At 38.3% G+C, this 27,985-nt stretch overlaps 1 protein-coding gene and 1 gene segment (V, D, J or C); both read left to right on the top strand.

Moving 5' to 3' along the window:
- The first annotated feature begins 211 nt into the window (after positions 1 to 211).
- Positions 212 to 15,439, top strand: LOC128514863 (immunoglobulin kappa chain variable 12-41-like). The segment is given in 5 exon segments: positions 212 to 263; positions 361 to 699; positions 851 to 943; positions 14,999 to 15,036; positions 15,213 to 15,439. Coding segments are annotated over 5 exon segments (642 nt in total).
- Positions 15,440 to 24,549: 9,110 nt separating this feature from the next.
- LOC128514861 (uncharacterized) lies at positions 24,550 to 25,937 on the top strand. Its single transcript, XM_053488756.1, has 5 exons — positions 24,550 to 24,642; positions 24,770 to 24,808; positions 24,883 to 25,188; positions 25,340 to 25,432; positions 25,552 to 25,937. The coding sequence occupies exons 1-5, from the start codon at positions 24,591 to 24,593 to the stop codon at positions 25,668 to 25,670; spliced, it is 609 nt and encodes a 202-aa protein (XP_053344731.1). The 5' UTR covers positions 24,550 to 24,590; the 3' UTR covers positions 25,671 to 25,937.
- Positions 25,938 to 27,985: the final 2,048 nt, after the last annotated feature.

Here is a 27,985-nt window from a genome sequence, read left to right as displayed (position 1 = left end):
CTCCAGTAGATCATATCTGTAAAGTCATGTGACTCATCACAGCATCAGAATAGACAAGAATTCACTGTGAGCTTCACATCTCATTACAGCTAATGGACCAATCAAATCAGTCCACAGCTTCAAAACATCCAATCAGGCGTGAGTCTGGACCTGGTTTTCTACTGAACACACAAGTTCATTACCTCACTATCACTTTGTCTAAACAGGAACGATGATCACACTCTTTGTGGCTCTTTACTCTCTGCTTTGTCTCTGCACAACTGGTGAGGAACATTTTAAACACTTTTATTTAAAATAGTCATTTTACAACTTTTATTAATTCATTAAAATTAAATATTAAACACGTTTTTTTTTTTACAGGAAACACTTCTGACATCAAGGAGCTTCAAGTGAAAACAGTAAACCATGGAGATACTGTAACTATGGAGTGTAATGTCAAAAGCAGAAGTAATTTAGCTTGGTACAGACAGAGTTTTGGAAAAGTGCCTCAGGTTTTTATAAGACACTACCAAGCAAGCAATCAGAGCTACACATTTGTTGATGGATTTAATGATAACCGCTTCAGTGGTACTGTAGAAGAACAAAAGTTTGATCTCAACATTAATGAAATAAGAGAAGATGATGGAGGAGAATATTTCTGTGGATATGTGGAGGGAAGTACACCAAAGTTCACATCTGGAACACGTCTGCAGTTTGAAGGTAAACAGTTTTACTCTGATAACCTGCTAATTCCAGATCAACACTTTAACCAGAATTATGTGTACATGTGCATTAAATGTTGAATATTTCACATTATTCATATTTAGTATCATTTCTGTTTATTTGCTGCTTTTCCAATTTATTTGTAAAGGTGAAGAGATGAAACCCTGTCCTACACCTGGAACACTTAACAAGAACACACACTCTGTTACACACCAGGGTTCAAACAGCAGAGATGGAGAAGGTTTTAATCAAATAAACTCTCTTTAATTTTGTCAGTGATGGACGATGTACACAAATCCTGTACTTAGATATTTAAGGTATTTTTACTCCAGAAAAGTAGAAGTCCTCTATTTAAATTTGTATTTAAGTACAAGTGGACTTTTCCCTGATCTTCTCATTGAGACGGCTCTTATGCCACTCTGGACACATCTCTAAATATAACATTCAACAATTAATTAATATTTACCCAAGTCCAAGTGTTAACACTGAATGTTAACAGTTTTATCCTATGAGATTGGTTGATTAGTTTTAAACACTACACACTAAGGTAGTACAGCTCGCTAGCTAATGGAAATGGATAAGACTTTAACTGATTATTAGCTCCAGCCTGTGTTACTGTATTGAGTTGTGGTGTAGTGATGTTTTACTGTGTAAGAGTTACCAATTACTTAACTGACTGGCGAGTCACAACATAATCATGGTAATGATGGATTAAGACACAGACACAAAGAAATATTTCACTGTAGTGAGCTAATGTGGCGAGGCGCTGTGTGCACAGATCAAATCTCACTATATGTACGTGCATGTTATTCACAAGTTCTGACGCGCATCTTTCTTGTTACACAGTGTTACTCACGACTCCAGACGTGCGTTGGTTTCTTTGTCTCTTGTTTTATTTTCAACATCAAAGTACAATGGTTGTTACAGTTTCTTGCATAAATCCACTGTAGTCACGACAAGTCGTTTGCTGTGTTCTGTAGCTTCGGTAGATTACAGTTACAACAACTTATTTTACTGTATCCTTTAGCTTACAGTATCACGGTCTAAAGCTTGTGTTCTTTACACCTTTCTGTATCCTTCCGTGTCTTAACAGCAACTGAACAACTAACGTGCGTGATAGACATGAAACTGCATAACTGTGGGATGATGTCACAGAACAACTCATGAAATGATGTCACAATACAAATTATAAGTATGATACTTAATGCTTAAAAAACTCAATGGACTTAATGTATAATGCTTAACTAACAAATTGAAATGAAATAAACACAACACCAAATCACAAGAATAAAATATGGCCCTTTTAGGGGCATTTCCAGCCCCTAATTGACAGGCAGGGGGACTGACAATTACACACATTTTTGTTTTATTGTTTGTTTGTTTTTTACAATAGGGCCACAAAATTAACTCTCCTAACATTTTAAAACATTTTGTTTATGGTCTAACTTAAGGTATTCATACCGCTGCGTACCAAATGAAAGGAACATAACTACTTTATAAGGTAATTAACAGTCCATTTCACATATGAGGCACAGCTTATCAATGGGTTTTTTTCAGGGTACTGGTTTCAGTTTTGACCAGCACATGTCTCACAAGTCCTTTTTTATCAGGGAACACTTTCGTGATCCGTCCAACTCATCAATTATTAGAACTACGTCTCCAATCGAGAGGTTTTTTCTCACTTGAGGCCATTTCTGGCGCTCCTGAAGCAAGGGCAAGTATTCACGCACCCATCGCTTCCAGAATAGGTCGGCAAGGTACTGAATTTGCTTCCACTTGCGACGTGCATAAATGTCCTCTTTTTTGAAAAGTCCAGGAGGCAAGTTTGGCTGTTTTTTCATCAGCAGCAGGTGGTTAGGTGTCAGGGGCCCCAGGTCTGTGGGATCGTTTGTAGCGGTGGTAAGGGGACGGTCATTCATTATTGCTTCCACCTCACACAGGAATGTGTGCAAGCTCTCATCGTTTAATGTTTGTTCTTTTAGTACGGACCTCAGGATCTTTCTGACTGATCTTATCTGCCTTTCCCATATTCCACCGAAGTGAGACCCAGCAGGAGGATTGAATATGCATTGTATCCCCTTTTGCATGAGGACGCCTTAAATTTTTGACTGATTCCACTGTTGGATAGCTTTACGCAATTCAGTCTCAGCACCCATAAAGTTTGTTTCATTATCACTTTTCATGACTGACACCTGGCCTCTTCTGCACATAAAGCGTCAAATAGCATTTAAGCAGGAGTGTGTATCTAATGACTGCGCAACTTTAATGTGCACGGCTCTTGTCGTCAGACAAGTAAACAATATGCCATATCTTTTAACATTACTTCAACCTCGTTTGACCTCGAAGGGTCCAAAATAGTCTACCCCTATGTTAGTAAACGGTGGGTGATCTGGTGTTATTCTATCATGTGGCAGTTCTGACATTTTTTGTTCACTAGTCTTTTCCTTGATCTTTCTACATGTCACACAACTGGACAGAAACTTTCTCACAAGGGAATTTGCTGTAGGAATCCAGTATTTCTGTCGCAATTTTGAAAGCATATAATTCCTTCCACAATGTCCGACCTGTTCGTGAATGTCTCTTAAGATTAAGGTTGTAATGTGTGAGTGTTTGGGTATAATGACTGGGTGTTTTACATGCTCAGGCATTGCAGACATACCAAGACGTCCTCCAACTCTTAGCACTCCATCCCGCAGTACTGGGTCTAGTTTGGAGAGACAACCGTTTTTTTTACGGATGCATTACCCTTTTGTAACATGGAAATTTCGTCTTAGAATTTTTGGTTTTGAACGAATTTAATAACTTCGTTGAGGTATAAACACTTATCAATGTCGCTGTTGTGGAATGTTTTCCACTGAGACTGGGATGCTCTTTTGTGTGAACACTTTGGGGAGTCCAACAAAGGTGTTTTCTCTCTAAGTCAGTAAGCACATAACTTTCTACTTGTTTCCTCGCGTTCATGGTGCTTAACATGATGTCAATTTTTTTTACCTTGTACGTTAAATCGCCTTGCTAATGCCTCTGTACAAAAAGTAGCAGAACTACCTGGGTCCATAAAGGCATACACTTCTACTGTCTTATTACTTTTCTTGAACTTTATTTTAACAGGTACAATGGAGAGAATACAATCGTCTCCAGCCCCAGTGTACGCGCTTTTTTTTAGCTGTTTACATTTCCAGCCTTTCTTTTTGTGCCTTTATTTGTGCTTATTTAGCCTTTATTTGTGCTTTCAATAGCTCTTCCTCAGCCTTTAATTGTGCTTTCAATTGCTCTTCCTTAGCCTTTAATCGTGCTTTCAATTGCTCTTCCTCAGCCTTTAGTTGAGCTTACTTCAGTTCTAGCGCCTGCCGATCTCCTAAGGTTGCTGCTTTAGCCAGCAAAGCTGCTCTGTTAGCTTATGCCTTTTTTAGTCGAGCTGAGGATGCTGTAGATGTTGAGGACCTTTTGGATGCCGCTTAACCAACAGACGTAATGCTTAACGCTTAACTAACAAATTGAAATGAAATAAACACAACAACAAATCACAAAAATGAAATATGGCCTTTACACTATAAATACCCAAACCGTTAAGGAAAATATGTAAATGCTAATTATGCCATCCGTTTACAATAAGGGGAACTAAATACTTAATCGAAAACGGGCACACACGTTTGTTACCACAGAGGGCAGAGAAATGGAATCAGTTTATAATAATATTTATTTAAGTTATAATCAGATAAAATATAGTGTTGATAAGCTAAACAACCACAGCTTGATACACCACAAATTACTAAGGCTTACCTGCAGGGTAGGCTAGCTCACTCACACACACACACACACACTTGAACTACCAGCTCAGGGACCTGGGGGGGGACAAACCATGGCAGGGGGGCATTTTAGCGAATAACACCGGCACCCTCTCCCTATACCCCAGCAGAAGAGCTCACCCTTGGTTTCAATAGTAACAGACTAATTGTGAAGGGCATCCCTGTGGGTGAGAAAATTACCTCCACTTATATAGACACAATCGGGGGATAGAATGTTACATGTTATTAGACACACATGGCGATATACGAAGGAGGACCACAGCCACACACACACATGTATACATATACTGTATGTATGTTTAAATACATCCATCAATATATATATATATATATATATATATATATATTATAACAATCACAACCAGTCATAACCCGCCAGGAAAGCGGCCTAAATCCTGTTTACAAAAAATAAACCTGCTTCCGAACAGGTTCAAGCTAACGGACCTGTTGCTATGACAGCAAAGACGAGATGCGCATCGAAGAACGAAACAATCCAGGATCAGGACCAATCCACAACAATCTATTTTTTCCCGCAAGTTGCCGCAATTATAGAGTTGCGTATAATTAGTTATTATATTGTTTCCAATGCTGAAGCAAACATGAATTTTATTTTGTTTTACAACAGATCTTTCATGATAAATGTGTGTATATGTGCTTCATATTATTTTCATAATGATAAAATGAGATGCCCAAATTCGTGCTTTAAAATTCCTAATAAGTTTCTTATATATTTTTTGTAATGTTTTAACAGGGACAAAACAGTGAAAGACATGGCAATGCCTCAGTTTATATGGTGTTGAAATTAATTTAATTTCCTGATAGTAGGCTATCTGATAGTGTTAACTATGCGAATGTCCTGATTCGTGAATATGCCAACATATATTATTTAAAACGTTAAAATGTGTCGACATCATTAGAAGACATGAATGAACTATATATAAAGTAAATATTATTTTATAACCACGAAGTGCTTCTGGCTTTTTATAATAATCATCATGTTTTTTTGCTGTTTGTGTCCAGCATTAAATAATTATTTCATCCATTATTTAACCACGGCTGGAAATAATAGCTGGAATGTGATGTGATTATGAATTTATGACTGAAATAAAGCTGTTTGTCTTATGTAAAGTACTTTCACTTTACAAAAGGCAGCGTTTTTTATCGAAAGGCTGATAAACGTGTGTTGTACAGTATATACAACGTGACAGCGCACTCAGTTACTGTGATCCCTCTTCTCACCTTTCATGTAGGTCTGCTCGGTCTTATTAAATAATTTTAAACCCCTCAAGTCTGCAAATTGCCCCATCAGCAAAACCGGTTTGATAACTTCACACCTATCGTAAATGAAAGGTGAAAAGAGGGATTACAGTAACTGTGGGTGCGCTTCACCTCAGAGCGCGCTGTCACGTTGTATTCAGCGAATAGACTAAAACAAAATCATGTTTGCTTCAGCATTGGAAACAATATTGTATTAGGCAAACTTTATTAAAGATTATTCACTTTTGTATTCTTTGTTGTACTTTGTCTTTTTGCACACACGCGCGGGCATCTTTAAATTTGAACAGAAAATAATAGTGGGCTGGTAGGAACGTTAGTTTTCATATAACTTAAACGGCTGAATAAAGTTAAATATATACAATACATTAATAATTGTATTTGCTTTACATTTGAGCACTCATGTGTAAATAGCTTTTTCATTGTATATACTACCATATCATATATTTGTGTCTAATACTGTTTTATTCATATTTTACATCATTACATGCAGTTTGTAATTTACTTGCAATTGTACTTTTAAAATGTAACCTACGTATCTACAGTATAAACATATTTAACTACTGAGAAATTTGGTTGGTCTGGCTTTTAGATAAAGTTCTTATTCTTATATTTATTCTTTTAGTATTCATAGCAAAAGCAACCCAACAGTGTGTTTAAAGTACCCGGAATAACACAGAATTTTGACCCAGCATAAACAACCCAACGATGTGTTTACAGAAACCCAGCATTTTTAAGTGTACTACTACAGTACTAATATATGGAAAAAGTGCAGTCTGCGTGGATTCTGCGTGGTGTCGCATTGTATTCAGCGAGTAGCATATACAGTGGTGTGAAAAACTATTTGCCCCCTTCCTGATTTCTTATTCTTTTGCATGTTTGTCACACAAAATGTTTCTGATCATCAAACACATTTAACTATTAGTCAAAGATAACACAATTAAACATAAAATGCAGTTTTTAAATATTGGTTTTTATTATTTAGGGAGAAAAAAATCCAAACCTACATGGCCCTGTGTGAAAAAGTAATTGCCCCCTGAACCTAATAACTGGTTGGGCCACCCTTAGCAGCAATAACTGCAATCAAGCGTTTGCGATAACTTGCAACAAGTCTTTTACAGCGCTCTGGAGAAATTTTGGCCCACTCATCTTTGCAGAATTGTTGTAATTCAGCTTCATTTGAGGGTTTTCTAGCATGAACTGCCTTTTTAAGGTCATGCCACAACATTTCAATAGGATTCAGGTCAGGACTTTGACTAGGCCACTCCAAAGTCTTCATTTTGTTTTTCTTCAGCCATTCAGAGGTGGATTTGCTGGTGTGTTTTGGGTCATTGTCCTGCTGCAGCACTTAAGATCGCTTCAGCTTGAGTTGACGAACAGATGGCCGGACATTCTCCTTCAGGATTTTTTGGTAGACAGTAGAATTCATGGTTCCATCTATCACAGCAAGCCTTCCAGGTCCTGAAGCAGCAAAACAACCCCAGACCATCACACTAACACCACCATATTTTACTGTCGGTATGATGTTCTTTTTCTAAAAGGCTGTGTTACTTTTACGCCAGATGTAACGGGACATGCACCTTCCAAAAAGTTCAACTTTTGTCTCGTCGGTCCACAAGGTATTTTCCCAAAAGTCTTGGCAATCATTGAGATGTTTTTTTTTAGCAAAATTGAGATGAGCCTTAATGTTCTTTTTGCTTAAAAGTGGTTTGCGCCTTGGAAATCTGCCATGCAGGCCGTTTTTGCCCAGTTTCTTTCTTATGGTGGAGTCGTGAACACTGACCTAAATTGAGGCAAGTGAGGCCTGCAGTTCTTTAGATGTTGTCCTGGGGTTTTTTGTGGCCTCTCGGATGAGTTGTCTCTGCGCTCTTGGGGTAATTTTGGTCGGCCGGCCACTCCTGGGAAGGTTCACCACTGTTCCATGTTTTTGCCATTTGTGGATAATGTCTCTCACTGTGGTTCGCTGGAGTCCCAAAGCTTTAGAAATGGCTTTATAACCTTTACCAGACTGATAGATCTCAATTACTTTTGTTCTCATTTGTTCCTGAATTTCTTTGGATCTTGGCATGATGTCTAGATTTTGAGGTGCTTTTGGTCTACTTCTCTGTGTCAGGTAGCTCCTATTTAAGTGATCTCTTGATGGAAACAGGTGTGGCAGTAATCATTCCTGGGGTGACTACAGAAATTGAACTCAGGTGTGATAAACCACAGTTAAGTTATTTTTTAACAAGGGGGGCAATCACTTTTTCACACAGGGCCATGTAAATTTGGAGTTTTTTTTCTCCCTTAATAACGTAAACCTTCATTTTAAAAACTGCATTTTGTGTTCAATTATGTTATCTTTGACTAATAGTTAACGGTTTTTGATGAGCAGAAACATTTAAGTGTGACGAACATGCAAAAGAATAAGAAATCAGGAAGGGGGCAAATAGTTTTTCACACCACTGTATTTTTGTGTTTGTTTCATTTTATGTCTGTAGTTTTATCGATAAATCGGCTCATATCCGTGCACGCGTTTATACCTGCCTTTTGATCAAAAAGCTGCACATGCAACTCACTTTCACTTTGCACAAGGCAGTGTTTATTGTTTAGTGTATATTTAAAGCGCATAAACACAATAAAACAATAATGTTTTAGGCTAACATATACATTTTTGTATTCTTTGTTGTAATTTGTCTTTTTGCACACGCGCGGGTGCGTTACAATAATAATAAGTATAATAACAATAATGATAAATTTAGAGCACTACTAATAATAATAATAATAATAATAATACTGAATGAAGAAAGCGCAGTTAAAGAAGTATCATCATTAAAGGAGAGAAGAAAATGAAGAATAAATACATATCAGCATTTACTGTACGTAAATGAGCTTTATGTTTATGTTTATTTACACGTTTATGAGCTCTGTCGCTTGCTGTCAATGGGCGCCTAAGAAAGATAACACATTTTCGGCTTCAGTAGACACACAATACTGCAGACTGAAACACAACTGCCCCCTCATGGTAATGAAGGGCATTTTCACAGCTTGCCTTGTGCAGCCGCAGCAAGTCGCGGGATCCCTTTTCTCGAAACGTGCATTCTTAATGGCGAGATCTGTAACTGAGTTAGCGACGTACGAGGAATGGACCCTAGCAGCTCAGTCATAATCCTGTTCTGTGCAAAAGGTGCTTCCAATAAAATGATCCATCCTGCAGATATTAATCAGGGAGACACGCAAGTCATACAGTTTCTCACAGCCCAAATCTCCACAGTGTAAGGGTCCGCCACTAGAGGTCACTGTTTTTATTTTGTAGTTTTTGTTGGCTGACTCAGTTTCCCAGCAGGCACCTCGGTCAGGTAATGCGAGTGCACACCTGGTAGGTAGCCATCAATCAATCTATAAAAAGCTGTTTAGACTGGGAAACTGGGTCGAGCATTTTTGGTATCACCACCGTCACTTGTGTGGGCATTTTGTTTTAGTTTGTTTTTGTTCTTTGTTTAGTTTATTTTGATTTTAGTTGTGTTGACTTGGGCTCTCTTATTGGCAATGTTTCTGTGTATGTTCTGTGAGTCTGTGTTAGTGGAGCTGATTCAGTCCTGTCCTCCTGTGTTCTTGTGTGTTTAGCTAGAGTCAGGTAAGTAGTTAGGTGTGTGTTTGGCTAGGAGTGTGTTTAGCTAAATTCTATGTTGAGTTACAGTAACTAGCATGCTTCTAGCCATAGCCCCTCTGTGTCTCTAGCTGTCTTGTATTTCCTACCTCCCTAGTTGCCCAGTGTGCCTAGCCTTTGATGTGTCCTCAGCCTAGCCTTTGATGTGTCCCCTAGCCTAGCCTTTGATGGGTCCCCTAGCCTAGCCTTTGATGTGTCCCCTAGCCTAGCCTTTGATGGTCCCCTAGCCTAGTCTTTGAAGGTCCCCTAGCCTAGCCACTGGGTATCCCTTGTCTGTGTTTCTGTGCCCCCATTCCCTAGTGTGTGTTAAGCTATTAGGTAAGTGTAGCTTGGTGCATGTTGGGGCTAAAGACATGCTTAGCTAGGTGTATGTGTAGCTAAATGCCATGGTTAAGCACAGCTTAACCATGTTTAGCTAAAAGCCATGCCTAGCTGATTGCCATGTCTTTAGCCCTCGTCCCGTCTCTCTCTTGGTCTCTAGTCTCTCTTCCCTCTACGTGTCTCTCTTCCCTCTACGTGTCTCTCTTCCCTCTACGTGTCTCTCTTCCCTCTACGTGTCTCTCTTCCCTCTATGTGTCTCTCTTCCCTCTACGTGTCTAGTCTCAGCTCCACGCATAGTCAGTGTGTCCTGTTATCTGTTTGTCCTCCTGCTTGTGTCTCGCCACAGGACGTGTCATGTGTCTCCCTCTGCCTGTGTCTCGCCACAGGGCGTGTCATGTGTCTCCCTCTGCCTGTGTCTCGCCACAGGGCGTGTTGTGTGTCTCCCTCTGCCTGTGTCTCGCCACAGGGCGTGTGTTTGTCCTCCGGTCTGTGTCTTGCCAGAGAGCCCCTGTTAGCACAGAGTTAAGTATTGTTTGAGTTTGTTTGTTCCTTTGTTTGTGTCTTTATTTATACTTTGTGTTTAACCACCATTAAAAGACTCTTTTTGATTACACAACCCCTCTGCCTCTATGCCTGCTCCTTCCGCCCACGGCGTTCAACACCTGCCACAACATCCCGTTCGTGACACACAGTTTACTCAAAGATGAACTTAAACCAGCTGGAATGAAAACATGCCAGTTATATTAAGCATAAATTCCACCACCTGGTTAATAAAACTTAACCTACCAGGAGATAATGACAGCCTGCACACCACCGCCAAGCTGGGAACAAGATGCTGTTCCAACTACAATAAGTAAATGTGGTTAGCTGTAATGCACAAGCTCACTGCAACATTAGCAAAACAGCTAAAAACATACCTGCTAAACACAGACCCACACACACACCAAGGGCGGAGCTAGCAATGACGCATCCCAGGTAGCCAGACTGCAGTCTTTATATAACAGACACTAAGCTGTGACAGGTTGTCATTCTAAATCAGGAGTGGGAACTTATCCACTCGACCACACTTACATTAGATTACTCATTAAAGAAAATGGTTACCATCACAAAAATAAGATTCTGTCTATGTGTTGGCTTGGAAAGATTTTTTCTTCTTTAATTTTTCAAGTAAGCCCATGAGTGTTGAAGTGGTGAGTTAGAGTCAGGACTTCCTTTGTTCATGTTCCCAGGAGCTCAGTATTGTAGGCTGTTACACTGATCTCATCACAATAATGTTCTGTGTTTGCTAGTTAGATGCGTCTAATAGGTGAAACCAACAGATCAAAGCAAATCAGATCATAACAATACAGCACATTGGATCCTAATTGGTCTGCTTACTCTGCTTCAATTTACACGTTTTTCACTCATAAGTATGAAGAAAGGACATGTAACATAATGTAGTAAAGTAGAAAGTCTACTATTTTACTTTTAAATGTAGTTAAAGTAAAAAGTCCCCCAAAATGAAAATGTTAACTAAAAAACAGATACTTATAAAAATATACAGTGGAACCTTGGATTGAGAGTAACTTGGTCTGCAAGTGTTTTGCAAAAAAATGTAAAATAAATTTTAACTTGAAAAGCGAGTGAGGTCTTGCAATATGAGTAGTACATACACGCTTTATCTCCCTCACGTCATCACAACTGAGCCAATGGTTCTTCTCTCTCTTGGCTGTGAGATTGTGGGTAATCATCTCCCATGCTCAGTCTCATTGTGTGTGAGTCACTCGTATAGTCAACATCAGTGCCTGTGTGTACTGTTTACTATCACACTGTGACCACGTGTGACTGTTCTTTAGTAACCGTACTCAATAACGGTCCCCGTGAAGTAAAAGGTTAAAAAGTCTGTAGGAGTGTGGGAGATGATTCTGTTTAACGACAACGCAACGTCACATTTCCACCAAATCCTCAAAAGGAGGCAAAAGCGAGTGTCATTATAGAGTTTCACTGTTAAAGTCACACAAAAAGGAGGGAGAGAGAGAGAAGAGGATTAGGAAAAGGAGGTTATTGTGTAGAACGATTAGTTAGTGTGTGTGTGTGTGTAAAAGTCGCCCTATACATTAACCCCCTCCTTCTCCTCCTTCTCGTCTCTTCTCCCTAACGCCAGGCCAATCCTTTTCAAAGGTAAAGTGCAGGTTAATTTATTTTATTTTTACTTTATATTTTGTACACTCTAAAAAATAAAACTGTGCTGTACTCAAATTTTTGGGTGAAACATATTTACACTTAAAAATATTAAAGTAAATATAAAAATTGCAAAATCATGTCAAATATACTTCATGAATTGAGTACAAGTTAGTAAAAAAATTAAGTAGATCTGAATAACTATATTTAGTACAATGATGTACAAAATTAAGTAAATGTAATGAAAATTAGAAGTTAATGTAATGGTTACCCCAAGTGAAAATGAGTAAAATAATTGAGTAGATATGGTTGAAATGCAGGGTAGAAGAAACTGAAAATTAGACTATTATTTAACAAATAAATGCGCTACATTTACTAAATATTTTAACTGAGTTTAATTCATACTTCTCCATCACAGAATTAATATGTTAAACTTCATTTTTTAAAGATATTTAGCCTTTACTCAAGAGGTATTTTAATTCAGGTCAATGTATCTAATGACACCAAATTATAAACAAAGAAACAATACACACATTACAATTTTAATTAAACATTTATTTGCCAAATTTGACAAGACATGAAGTCTTTACTTTGCAAATGACATGTAACAAGATCATAAACAATGAGCTGAATTGATCTTATTAGTAAACAGTCTCACAATCAATACTTCAGCCACAAACATTATACAGTTAATACAGTGCTTTGTGTTTTGCTCTTGCAGAACAATGCACCTCAAATATAGAAAAATAAAGGAAGCTTTTACTCTAATGAGTGTGTTCTGTTAATCTGCACAATCAAAGTTCCCACCTTGACTTGAACGTCCCTTGTACATGTCTTTGTCCCTTGTATAAAAATGATACTCAACTTTATTTACACATTACTATCAACTATATAATTTTTTTTTTTTTTTTACCTTAGTTAATGGAAAATCTAGTATATTCTAGATTCATTATAGGTAAAGTGAAATATTTCAAGCCTTGTTTTAATTTGTAATGGTTACACATTTCATATTTCTGTAACATTTAAAAAGTTGACATTTATCTCCTGTTTTATCTCCATTCTAACTTCTCTTCTTTAGTGGTGTTGGTGCTGTGAAAGAGATATTGAAAATATATAACATGGTTTACACACACACACACACACACACACACACACACACAATGAAAATCAATTTTAGTTTCTTTTACTTACATATCACAATATACATAACATTTCACTTCAATATTTTAATTTTATATTTCTCCCAATTATAATTCTGAGAGAAATGTTGTACTTTTACTAAATCTTTATATTTCATAGCTTTAGTTACTAGTACAGTACTTACATTAATTTTAATCAACATTTGAAGTTTAGAACGTCATGCACTTATGACTTTAACTTAAGTAAAATTTTGAAGTTCTATTGTTTTAAACAAAGCTATTTAGCATTAATACTGCTAATTAAACTGTCTGCCTGTAGTGCTGTAAATCATGACTGGAGCTGTACTGGACTCAGGGCTGTACTGGACTTAAACAGTTTCCTGCTGCTGCGTGCCCAGTGTTTAATCATGTTTAAAATACTCACATACAGTAACGGATAAAATATTACCAGAGTCAGGTGACTAAATAGTTTAAACCTGCTTTGGTCCGCGTTTCCTCCTTAAAGTGTCGGAGTGACCGAGCAGACTCTCGGTTCAGTGTCTGAGGTGTGTAACGCTACACACGCGTTAATTATTTGAACATGATAGTTTTATATCCTCTCCACAGTGGCGGTTGGCTGTGCAAAATCACCGCATTTGGCGGGAGAAATTCAAATATTGCGGCACAACCGCCGCCGGTTACACCGAGAAACCCGGACATGCACGCGCTGCTGCTCGGTGTTAAATCTCTCCTTTTACGCCAGAGTTTAAGTGTCTGTATTAAACGCGCTTTAGCTGAGCAGTTTGGTGGTTGGAACAAACAAGCTAAATCACACTGAACCCCAGGACTGGCCTGTTGCTAGCTATCGTTAGCTCTGGAGCTCGGCTGTGACAGGATTCAGAACAGTAACTCACACCCTATAAAGTTGTGTGTGCAGGCAGACAGAGTCATTATTACAGTAACTTGTGTTAGCTGTTTACTCACCAGGATTTGTAAGGAATGTTCCAGAATGTTCCAGGTGCTTCATGTCCATTCTCACATCCTCACAGCCTTCTTGTCTCTGATGTTACACCAGACTTCCCATGAGCACTTGCACAGGGCAATTTAAGACAAAAATTAATAGTTGTTTTTTTTACACATTGATTTTGATTTGTCTAACTCAAACAATCATGTATGTGATTTTTTGAAATTTTATTAAGGTAACATAACCTGTTTATTACTGTGAAATTTACAAGGCCACAGAATCATTTTTTATAGTGTGTTAATTATTTTTATATGAATATTTTGGGGTTGTGGAATGAATCATTAGATTTTCCATTATTCCTTATGTGGGAAATGTGATATACACTTTGATATATGAGTGCTTTGGATTACAATTACATTTTCAGAACGAATAATGCTCCCAATCTAAGGTTTAACTGTAGTTAAGTACAGTAACAGGTTTATATTTACTATGTTACTGTCCACCACAGAACTTTGTATAACAGAATTTTCTATAAATTAATCCTTCTTCTGTGAATAAATCATTTTACTTTTTAAAGGTGAAGAGATGAAACCCTGTTCTACACCAGGAAATGGTAAGAGTTATAATGAAATAAGATTTTTTAGATTTTTTTGAAAGATATAGTTAAAACATTCCCTGTGTAATCCAATATTTATATAAGCGTTATTTATTTATTTATTTATTTATTATTATTTTAGGAGATACGAAGCGGATTATTGCCTTAATAGCCACCAATATAATATCTGTTATTGTAATTGTGGCTCTGGTTAAAGTTTTACTTAAACAACAAGGAAAAGGTTTGTTTACTATTATTATTATTATTATTATTATTATTATTATTATTATTAATAATAATAATAATATTATTATTATTATTATTATTTATAGAGTTACTGTATAATTTTGCCACTAAAATGTGAATCCTTTCTCCATTTAAACTTTACTTGTGTGTATTATTGTTCAGGTGCTTCATCAAACAACCATCAAATTCCCACCAATCAGGTAATCCAGTCTTCTATTCATTGTGATTCTGTTCTGTTAAATGAATACACATCTGACCTACAATCCACAATGTACAGAGAATATTAATAGATAACTATTTACAAAATATGAATGCAATCATTATCTTTCCTATTTAAATCCACTTTGTTTTATAAACGTCTCTTGTTCTTTATCAGGCTGATGATGAAGATGTCTTGAACTATGCAGCTGTGAGTTTTGCTAAGAAACCTTCATCCTCCAGAACATCCAGAGACACGAGCCATCAAGACGTTTATGCACAAGTTAAAATAAAATAGATAAAGAGAAATAAAGTCAGAACTGAAAAACAATATGAATGTAATCATCCCAGTTTGTACACAGATGTGTTATTCAGACAAAAACATTTTCATTACTGAAACGTTTATTATTATTTGTAAAACGTATTATATTAATTTGCATATATTAATCTTGTATTAATTTGCTCTACCTGATAGATCTTTATTGTTTGCTTGTTTTATTTCTTTTTCAACTTTGCATTTGTACTCAATGTCCTACACCCTGTTTTTTCCCCTAAATGTCTAACATTTAAATGTTTTTCAATATTTATCTTTAAAACCGTGAACATGGTTTTTATATTCAATTAATAAATATGTTAATAAATATGTTACATCCTGATCATTAATCCAGGGGCGTAACATCCTTGTGGTCCCCGGACACTGTGGCCAGTGATGTCTTGAGAGGAAGCAGACTCAGAATAGAGGTCATCCTCATCTGGGTGTCAACAGATATAAATAAGTGTGATTATAAATAACTTCTCATCTAGACCTGTACTATACTATAATGTGCAGTTGTGTTAACAGGAAATTATGAGCTGATGAAGAGTTTATGAATATCAGCATTCAGTCAGTCATTTCTGAATTCAAGATGTATGAATCAGTGGTGCTTTATTGACATGAGATATTTACATCTGTATTGCCAAAGCTCAGGGATAAGTCAGAAGAATAACAGGAATGTATAGATCAAAATAGTAGCAGCTAAAAGTCATAAAAAACAGAAAAATATAGACACATAAAATACAGACATTTAGCTCTGCAGTCAAAGATAAAGTGACACTTGTGAAAACTATTGAAAAGAAAAGTAATAACAGCAATCAGTGTGTGTGTGGGCAGTGAGTATGATGATGCCCCTCACTGTGTGGCAAAATGTCAACAATTCTGTGTTTTTTTGTCAATATACGGTGATGTGTGTATGTACAGTAGTGAGGAAAAAAAATTAACTTAAATGATTTTAGCAAATTTAAGGGGGTCTGAATCCTTTCCGGAAGGGTAACTACGTAAGAAGATGACGGGAAGAGGGGAGCTTACTTTGGATTCACACACACACACACACACACACACACACACACACACACACACACACACACGTGTTTAATTGAATTCTTAACATTTTAATGGTTAGTGATTGGTGCAGACATTCACACTATTTTGGGGGAGGGAGGGGGGAGGGAGAGTCCTAAGCTATAAAAGAAATTGAACGAAACAACTGTAGACATTTGCAGTTCCTACAGATATTAGTAGCAACAGAAATGGAGGCAAAGACGTTTTATTCCACAAAGAATGTTGCCGTTTGTGCGGGCAAATAACAAAGGGTAAGAAAGCCTTTTAATATTATATAGTAGTTATTCAGTTACTGATTTTTCCACTGACTTTATATGACATTCTGATTTTGTTGTACTTGTATCCTGACTCTTTACTGTTTGTACAGCGTTCTGGAAAAGAGAACAAGTCGCCTTAAACCACAAAAAACATTGTGAACACCCGGCTCGTAAAAAAGAAAACGGTATGTATTTTTACATTAAACAATCTGAAATATGATTGATATAAAAAATGTTGCATCAATGGGTTCAACAGTTCACCTACGACCTGCAAACCATCAACTGGCAACTGGTTCAATAATCGACTTTCACAGTTCACCAGTTCTGGAACATTCAGTGTCTTCATTTAGCAGTTCCATCATTCTGTTTGAGACTGCCTGAAACCCTAAGAAACGCCTCGCATTCTCACCATCCTGTTCGCCGGCCTCTCATACACAGAGTGATCATACCTGATGTGACTTTAAATCACGTGACCATCGAGCTCGAGAAACAACTATATCTGGATTCAACAGGATTAGATGGCAGACCAAGGGCAGATCGATTTGCTGTTGATTTGTTTAAAAGGTTGATTCCGCTCAACGTTTACCAGAACTGGGCAGGTTCAGTGAACTCTGATGGTTCCAGGGAAAACTGCCTCCAATCTGCGTCAAGCAATTTCCGATGCTGTTGCTAGAAAATTCCACCCCACAGCCCGCAACAAAAAGCAAATAAGAGACAGAAACAACGAACTTCTTAGATAGAAAAAATTTGTTTTTCTCTTTATTAAAAAAAATTGCATACTACTCTTACTTTTGCAAAGACTTTGCATGACCATTTGCCATATACTGTCTTCTATATTTTATATTAAATAAAACTGTATTGAAACAAAATTGTGTATTTTCTTTATTTAATATTTAATATCGCTTCCGGAACATTGTTGTCCATAAGTTGTACATATATGGAAAACAGTGAAATCTAAACACAAACAGAAAGGAAGAATAAAGGAACGTACGAAACATGGACACCTTTACTGTTTTTAAATGGATAAATAGTTACTGCATTATGTTTCACGACATCCTTAATTTACATTTTTCTCCTAATTATATGTCCACAAATACTTATCAACAATTATCAAGAATTGCATTTCATCTATGAGACGTGCAGAAACACACGCAAACTCTCCATGCAGGGAACAACTGAACAACAGGTCTTTACTTACAGTACACCTGTCCATAAATTAAAAGGGATATTTAGTCCTATATGCTAAATATATTTCACTTAATTATTACAGATTAAAACAAGGAGAGTACAGTAGACGTGCTGAGCTTCAGTTCATTGTGATGCGGACAAAAAGTCTAGGAAGGAAACAGGTTTCATTATTTTACAAAATCTGAATATATTCAGTAAATTTGTGAATAACACTCAAAGTATGAAATCCAACTATGACATCAGATTTAATTGGTAACATTAAACATTTTATTCCTATTTATTTTGTTTTGCTGGCGAAATACATTTTAGGCAGAGACGTCTACTCTGGCTTGTTAATTCATTTTAAACCCCTCAATTCTGCGAATCCCCCCATCAGCAAAACCGTCTTGATAACTTCACACCTACACTACCGTTCAAAAGTTTGGGGTCACTTGCAAATTTCTTTGTTTTTGTTTAGTGATTTATTTTCTACATTCTACAACAATACTGGGGATTTCAAAACTATAAAATAACACATATGGGATTAGGTAATTATGTAACAACAAGAAAAACAATAGTTAGTTGTTATTTTAAGACACAGAGGTCAGGCTTTCTGTAATAGAGAGAACAGTATTGTCAAGTTCATTTGCAAAAATCCGTTCAGCACCATAATGAAACTGGCTCTCATGAAGGCCGTCCCAGGAGGGCGAGACCAAAACCTACCTCTGCCGCAGACGAGAAGTTCATTTAGAGTTATCAGCCTGAAAAATGACCAATTACCAGCACCTGAGATTAGAGGCGTTATGAAGTCTTTACAGAGCAGAAGTAGCAGAAACATCTCACCATTAACTGTTCAAAGGAGATTAAGGCATTTTTTGGCGCCTTCAGCATTCCTTTACAATGTAGAAAGAAATAAAAATCAGGAACCATCATGGAGTTAGAAAGTGTTCCAAAACTTTTGAACGGTAGTGTACATGAAAGGTGAGAAGAGGGATTACAGTAACTGAGCGCGCTGGTGTATTTATAATGCGAGTAGCCTATATTTGTGTTTTTCTGGCCAAGAACGCTGCCTTTTGTAAAGTGAAAGTCTGAGCCGCGGGTTTCCGCACGCCGAAGAACAGCTTTATTTCAGTCATAAACTCCTAAACTACATAGCCCTGTGTAAAAAAGTGTTTAACATAAAAAACTGTTACTTAACTATTCGTCCTCACAAAATTCCGTCCTTAAAATCTGTCAAAGCCACATGTTTAATGTTTTTAACTTTCTAATGACAACAATTTACTTCTTTTTTTAAGCTTTTGTTTAGTGTTATTTCATGACATTTACAGCATTTGACATTGAAATTAATCACAGCAGTTAAGTACTTAGCATCACAGCTAGCTACATCACAGTATTTGTTATATACACCAATCAGCCATAACATTACAAAGCTAAACATTACACCCAGTATTGTGTAGGTTCCCCCTGTGTCACCAGGGCAGGTCCGTCTCCTTGGGTTACGACTCCACAAAACCTCTGGAGTGTCCAGTAGCTTCAGGCATCATGATGTTAGCTGTGAACAGATATCGACGGGTACTGGGCGTTCTGATACCCTACTACTGGGGCCAACATTGATTTTTTTTTACCGCAATATTTACTACATTTACCTTTTTTTCTATGATTGGATCCATCAGCTGACCTTTGGTCACTACAGGTATAAGTGAGCGGTCCTTTGGGGTCACATGACCCTCTCCAGTTTGCTGTCTATAGTTAGTGCTCAATGTTGTTTACATCACCTGTCAGTGGTCATAATGTTATGGCCATGTTGGCATCTCATCAATGTCACTGTTAGCCATGTCTTCCAATATCACTGTTAGCTTGTAACGAGTTTCATGCACGGATAACACCACAGACACACAGACACGAGGCATGGTCTTAGGGAAAAGGGGAAGGTTTAAGGAGGAAGGATGGAAAAAAGCCTCCTAAACTACCACAAGAGCAGCAAATTACAATATAATCTGATGGCAAGCCAATAGGAAATCTAGAGCTGCGTATGGAGAGGAAGAAAGGAGGGATTCTGATGTCCACACTGAGTGGCTAACTGCTAGCGCTAAACTACAGCTGTTTTTAATGGAAATTAAAAATATATTACATTATTAATACATTTATAATGTTAATGTGTTAGTTTACTGTAGTGGTTGTTTCACTGTGGTTGTTTACACACTTGACCTGCATTTGGTCTGGTTTTAAATGTGTGAAAAATATTTGTGTTTGTTATAAAACAGCTATTTTTGCAAGACATGTTGTTTTTTTTGCATGAGAGTGGACTTGTGTTCAGTCCGAGTGTAAAAACGCTCTTAACACACGTGTAGAAGTGTTACTGACTGCAGCAGCGCTCTCTCACATCATGCAGTTGTTTCAGTTGAACAGAAATAACATTGTGGTTTCTGAGTTTCTGAGACTGAGTGTTTAATCAGCAGCTCACACTGACCTATTCTGGGTCACTTCAACAGTCGGAATGTCTTTATGTTAGAATCTCAGACAAAAACACAAAAGAGCTGAAGTTCATTAATGAAAAAATGTCTCTAAAAATATCATGTTGAATGTTGAGAGACTAATTATTCAAACTGAGACTGTGCTCTATCTGTGTAAGGCTAATTATCCACCCTAAAGGACACAACAACAGAGAAAGTATAGGTATTAAATATAATGCCTATAATAGTGTGGTGTGGGCGGGGCGACGGCTGACATTCTTTCCGGCGGAAAAACGCTACATTGGTGTCAGAAGTGGGATGGAGAGTAACGGGTTGGAGCGCACAACGGAGGACCTTCTCAAAATCCAAGCGGGCCGCCGAGTAGTGGAGCGACTACTCGGACAGAAGAAGCACTTTCCCGACGGAGCTAGCGCGAGCACACCACGTTCACCAACGCGGAGCGGCAAGAAGAAAATCCCGGCGCTGGATCTCGGGACGAAGGCCGGCGCTGCGCAAGCGCCGGAGCAAGATACAACTCCGTGCGCCGATAGCCGCCAAGGCGACCTGCCGCTGCGCGAGGCCGAGCGCGCTGAGCCCATATTGGCGGTACATCACGGCAAAAGAGCCGAGCGACCGCCCGCAGCTCAGTGGCGCTCGGTAGGTGTGAACCTAGCCGGGGACAGGGCTACCCATTGCGGCTAGGCAACGAGCAAGTCTCCGATGTTTCGCAGCGATGCCGAGGCACGGGACCTCGGGACTGCAACGTTTTCAGGCCTGAGGGACAGCGTACACCAGCAGCCGCTAAACTAGCGCCGGGAGGACGCTTGGGAAGCCGCGCTGGGCTTTACGTCGATTGTGTGCTGGACGGCGTCTTACTGCGGGCGCTCGTGGACACCGGCTCCACTGTTTCGCTGCTGCGCTCTGGATTACTGGGGCAAAGCAAGCGTGTTTGCAGACGGCCTGATCCTGCCTTCAACAGTTGCTGGGGGCTACGTGAAGGTACGGGCGAGTCCAGGTGGGTGGTCGAACTTATTCCCACGGGTTCGTTGTGGGGAATGTCGAGGAGGACTGCGTTTTAGGGTTGGACATTCTGGAGAGATGGGGTGCGGTGCTAAATTTGTCTAGCGGAACTCTGCCTGGTAACTTCGGGGTAACCAGGTTGCTAGGACCCATACCACAGCCGGACAGGTTAGTAGCACACACCCGGGGGGCGGAACTTCCGGTAGCAGACCGAGCGGGAAATCTACGCGCTAACGCCGTCGCTTTACCTCGCCGGCCGGGCACCCAGCGCTTGCGGGCACCGCTGCAAGACTTTCCGGTGGGGGCACCTATGGGGCGGATGGGCGTGGACACTCACAGCCGGGGGCGGGATTTTGCTGCCGGAGAGCAGGTATGGGTGTGTTCCTCCGGAAGGAAAAGGGGGCTCTCGGCCAAGCTTATGTCCCGCTGGGTGGGCCCCTGTACGGTAATTGCTCGGCTCTCCGATGTCTTCTACCGGGTGCGGTTGGCGGGGCAGGCACGAGTTGTGCTTCACCGGGACCGTCTTGCACCTTACCAGCCGCATGCTGAGGAAACATCGAACTCTGTGAAGGCCGGACCGCTTCAGGACAATGTTCGCGTTCATCCCTCACCTGCCAAAGGACGCCGGCGTTCCCAACGTCAGCGCCGACCGCCTCCACGCCTCCGAAACAAAGTTCATCATGGTGACCAGAGACGGTCACAGCTCGGGTGGGGGCAGTGTGGCGTGGGGGGGCGGCGGCTGACGACCAGCATGCCTTGCGGGGATGTCAGTGTGTTCACCGTGTTGGGGAAAGGTGTTTGGGTTAGTGGCTTCGGCCCTGTTTGTGTGTGTGGGTGTGTGTGACGTGTGAAATGTGCTCCGGTTCATGCTGAGGCTGAATTGGATGTAGGTTCCCGTGTGAATGTGCTGTTCATGCTGTTTGTTAGACTGCGTGAGTGAAATAAAGTACTCCCAGCCATTGCATTGGGCAGCAAATAAGCTCACTCGTCTCTCCAACATTCTTTCCGGCGGAAAAACGCTACAACATAATCCCACACCTTTTGGTAGATATGAATGATTAAATAATTAACCTGTATAAAACAGATTCAGAAGTATTTATATAAAGCATTTAGACAAAGTGCTGCTGCAGTCTATGAGTCCGACAGTTTCAGCTCCTTTGATGTGGTAAAAACCTTAATGTCCTCACACTGCTGTTTGGTTTGAGACGTTTGTCCTCTAGTTTCCATCTCACATCAGAGAGTGTGTGTCAGTGTTAATGGAAACAGCAGTGTGGTTTAAAGTGAGAGATATAAACTAAAGAGTTTGATTCTTTCTTTATCAGGGCTGTAAGAGATGTTAGACTTTTATAAATCCAGTAATTAGAACATTTCTGGTTAAAGCTTCAGTTACTGAAGTGTGTTTAAGTTTAATACTAAACATGAAAGGGATGTCAGACCCAAAGCCCCAGCATCTCTGTAAGTTTTGTCTCTTCTTGTTTTCCTGAACTGTTATGACTAAAATGTTGGCCAAGAGACTGAGTGTGTTACGTCTCTGTCATCACTGTCCATGTCTCTCTCCTCCTGCTGGTCTACGTCTTAACAACATTGATAACACTGTTCACTCTTTCTGTCTCTCTGAGAGTCTGGAAGAACACTGTGGGTGGTGACAGGTGGACTTCCTGCCAAAGTCTCTCCAGGTGAAGCACATGTAAAAAAAAGCATGAGGATCTCACTATTCCTGTACTGTGTCTGGGAAATGGAGAGCAGTAATAAATATCTATAGCAAATGTGACAATCCATTGATTAGAACATCTCTGGTTAAAGCTCTATTTACTGAAGTGTGTTTAAAGGCGTTTTTACATTAGGAAAGATTGCCATTATTTCTGAGCACTGAACGATTGTGTTCTTACTGATCGAAATAAATTAGACTTTGGCCTTAAATGATCTCTGAAGCGATCCCGGGACCTTAATGTGATGCACTAAGTTTAATGCTGTGAAGTTGACGCTTAGAGACACATTTCACTATTGAGGGGCTTCAGTAAATAATGTGATTGAATTAAATAGTGTAATTTGAGATCAATAATAAACACAGTTTAAACATAACTTTAAACTTGAAAAGGCCGAAAGCCCAAAAATTATATTGTGGTGACATTTACATGATGAATTTTTTATCACATCACATAAAAAAACATCAGCTCATTGTTTGGGGCAAATAACCTTGTATGTAGATAAGAAATGGTCAAAAGAGCCTAGAAGAAGTCATGAGAGTGGACTCAAGTGTTCAAGCCAAGTGTGAAAACACATTTAACACATTTGTAGAGGTGTTACTGTCTGCAGCAGAGCTTTCTCATGTCATGGAGTTATTTCGGTTGAACTGCTTACACTCTGGACATTTTTCTTTATCCATTATGTGATCTCCAGACCTCCCTGATCCATCCTGATGTCCTACTTCTGGTTGAAGTTCTCATCACCTGAACACTGCTCACAGTTACTGAGGATCAACTCATATGAGTTCTCTTCTGAGTCGTCTTCCTCTCGTCTTCTTCCTCATATAGTATCAGGGAGATTTTCCCCACCACCATCATGTCTGGCTTCACCATTAGATATAAACTTGTACTGAACAAGTACAAATGTACAGAATTTATAGATTATAGATTTCTATAAAGCTGTCTATTGTTAAAAGATCTATAAAACTAAAATTTCATTATTGATGTAGCATGTGGTGAGCTGTATTGCTACATCATGAAAAGTGCTCTCTCTCTTTAAGAAACTTTTCCACCCCTCCTTTTTTTTTAGCATGTACACACACACACACACACACACACACACACACAAATGTCACATATTTAGTTAAAGTATCATGAGCCAGGCTACTCGAGTAAAGTTAAATACCTCCACACACACACACACACACACACACACACACACACACACGGACGTGCATTTTCTGCCGATGTCTTTTTGTCATGTGGTGTTAATGTTTATTTCTCATTCACACTGTTTGCTAGTTTATTGTCCTCAACATTATTTTCATTACCACAGTGATGGATGAATACTGTAACTTGTACCATGACCTTACTTTTTAAAACATTCAATTTTAAACATTTTATTACAAACATGTGACCCATCACAGCATCAGAATAGACAAGAATTCACTGTGAGCTTCACATCTCATTACAGCTAATGGACCAATCAAATCAGTCCACAGCTTCAAAACATCCAATCAAGCGTGAGTCTGGACCTGGTTTTCTACTGAACACACAAGTTCATTACCTCACTATCACTTTGTCTAAACAGGAACGATGATCACACTCTTTGTGGCTCTTTACTCTCTGCTTTGTCTCTGCACAACTGGTGAGGAACATTTTAAACTTTCATTTAAAAATATTAATATTACATATGTAACTAATTTACTGACTTCATTAAACATTAAATATTAAATACTTTTAATTTATTTTCATTTATTGATTTTTTTTTTCAGTAAAACCATCCGAATTCAAGCCGCTTCATATGAAAACAGGTAAACTAAGAGGAGATGCAATTATGCAGTGTGACATTATTGGGGTCAAATCAAGGAGCTTCAAGTGAAAACAGTAAAGCCTGGAGAAACTGTAACTATGGAGTGTAACATTAGTGAGGTCGAAAACAAAAATACTTTAGCTTGGTACAGACAGAGTTTTGGAAAAGTGCCTCAGTTTTTTGCGAGACGGTACGGTGGCCCTCCTGGCTACATATTTGCTGAGGGATTTAATGATAACCGCTTCAGTGTTACTGTAAAGGACCAAAAGTTTAATCTCAACATTAATGAAATAAGAGAAGATGATGGAGGAGAATATTTCTGTGGATATGTGGAGGGAAGTACAGTAAAGTTCACATCTGGAACACGTCTGCAGTTTGAAGGTAAACAGTTTTACTCTGATAACCTGCTAATTCCAGATCAACACTTTAACCAGAATTATGTGTACATGTGCATTAAATGTTGAATATTTCACATTATTCATATTTAGTATCATTTCTGTTTATTTGCTGTTTTTCCAATTTATTTGTAAAGGTGAAGAGATGAAACCCTGTCCTACACCTGGAACACTTAACAAGAACACACACTCTGTTACACACCAGGGTTCAAACAGCAGAGATGGAGAAGGTCAGAGTTTTAATCAAATAAACTTCCTTTTTTAACAGAAATGTCTATAGTTTAAACATATCCTTGTGAGTACTCTATTATATACATTTTTTAACATAATTCAATATTTCTCCCTACAGGTTCCAGTTATACTGATCGGATTCATGTGCTGGTCTGGTTTTCCGTTTTTAGAGTTGGAGTTCTTTTCTTCATTATTTTAACAATAACACTGATTGGATTTAAGTTAAAAATAAATTAAACTGTTAAATTAAATTTGAAAATATTGCTGCTTTATGGATAAATGTCTAAAATTGAAATAGAGCTATTGCTTATATCAACTGTATACTGGAATAATTTTTGTCAAACTGTAATGTCATGTATTTAAGGGACATGAGATCTAACGATGTCAGAGCGTGCCCTAGTAAAAAAAATAATAATAATTAAAAAAAAACTAACTGCAGTGTGGGACCATGAATGACCATAAATATACAGTATATTAGGGGAAATAAATCCTTAAGCAATTGTATTTCAGTAAATAAAATCTAAAGTGAGTGTTCAAAGCAGTAGTCCTCTTTATTTCCACATCGCATTATGTACATGTTTGAGAGTCCAGGAAGGTGTATGAGACATATCACACACAACTAATTAATAATGAAGTCTCAGAGTGTGATAAAGTCACTGTAAAATAAATAAAATAAATATCTATATAAATAATAGATTTGTTACACTTAAAGGCTCTTAATATTTCTACCTACAGTTTTGTGCAAAAGTGTTGAGCAACTCTCATTTCTGTATATTTTGCAAGGAAAGTGAGACACTAAATACAGTGATTTACTGCAACATCTTTAAACACAAGTAAATACAATATACTGTATAACAGAGTTTATATAATTCTAACAAGCTTTAAAGTCAATATTTGGTATGTTATTACAAAGCACTTTTTGGACGTTGCTAGGGCTGCACACTTCTTGCTAAAATGTGAATTACAATTTTTCCTTGTGGGAAATGAGATCATAATTCATAAATGTTTTTTATTGCAAAAATTCTGTCTTGCGAGGACTTGCAACTCTCTTGTATTTAAAAAAAAAAAACATTTTTGAAACCTTTAAAGTGAATAAACAATAACTTTGATAATAAATAATAATACATTGAAATAACTTATAAAAGGCACCTGTACTTTTTTGGACACTTAGCTACCTACAGCACTTCCTCTTCACATGCATTAGTTCATCATTATTATTTTTATGGGCATAAGGTTAATGTCACATATTAAATACATAGTTTACAGTGTAGAATTTATTGTTTTCGAAGGTTTTATTATTCGATCTTAGCATAACTCTATCATACGTCTCTGTAGATTTCACACTGTTCTCAAAGTCTCAGCTAGAATCAACACATCAGGTTAAATTAACTAATACAGTAAGTTATATCTCAATTAGTACTGTCTGGGTCTGACTGAAAAGTGGTATTTATTTATGTTTTAGACTGTGCATGTGTGTGTGAGACATTAACCGTATGCTGAGCGAGCACTGCTTTTTGACACTGTGGAAAGAAAGTGGAAATACAGTTTAAGCACAACGCAAGTTTGAGTTTGATAGCACAAGTGAGCATTTGAATAAGCAAATCATAAAATCAATGTTTTTACTGCACTGGCGATGTGTTTGGAAAGAAGATATGAAGAAACAAGAGGTGGGTCAAGACTTTCCACAGTACTGTGTGTAAAAATACTTAAGTATTGATATATTATTATAGTTATTAATTTCCTGACTCTAATTGGGGAAACATGAAAGCAATGGTCTGGCGTTAGTTTCCTCTAAACCCTGGTCCAGTTTGCTATGTGTGTGAAAGCTCTCTGTGCCTCATTGCATGCTCATAAACATGATCAAACTTGTTCAACTTGTCATCTTACTTTCTGTTTCCAGTTTAGTGATGATGAAAACTGTCATACTGTTTTAAAATTGGAGCTTTAGTTAGCTTCCAGGTTTTCCAGCACAATGTCATTGCAGCAGTGCTTTTCTGATATCACAAAATTGTGGCAATGTTACCTCCAGATGTTAGAAAAACCATTGGTATTAGATAAGATACTAACCATTGGTATATAGATAAGAGACAACTCTCACCAAAACTTATTAACCATTCTACCCAGCACAGTACCGGACAGAGTTATACTATTTGTCCAGAATGTACAACTGGCCCAACATTAAAAAGGGAAGGAGAGACAAACCATGAAATTTGACCTTCTTATCTCCCGGAAATGGACTACAGTGAAGCCTGCTGGTGAGAATATTAAAAATGGACATCAAGAGAGGACACAAAGGAAAAGTGGGTAAAGAACCTTTCAGACAGAGAATTTACCCTGCCAGAGAGAGAGAGTTATTAGCCAAAGGCCTAAACTTTGCCATCACAGCCAAACAGGAATGTAGACTTTATTACAGCTACAGAATCAGCTATCTGGAACAACCATCTACCACTGGCAGAAAGTGAACAACTCTGGCTGAAAGTCTATGCAGCATTAGCCATTTGTCAACCACCACCATCTAACATCACCATGCAGGAGAGATTGGCCCTGAAAGT

This window comes from Clarias gariepinus, chromosome 27 (genome assembly GCF_024256425.1).
Source record: "Clarias gariepinus isolate MV-2021 ecotype Netherlands chromosome 27, CGAR_prim_01v2, whole genome shotgun sequence".
In the NCBI taxonomy this organism is placed as follows: Eukaryota; Metazoa; Chordata; class Actinopteri; order Siluriformes; family Clariidae; genus Clarias; species Clarias gariepinus.
The sequence above is the reverse complement of the archived record's forward strand: the minus strand, read 5'-3'. Positions and strand labels throughout refer to the sequence as shown.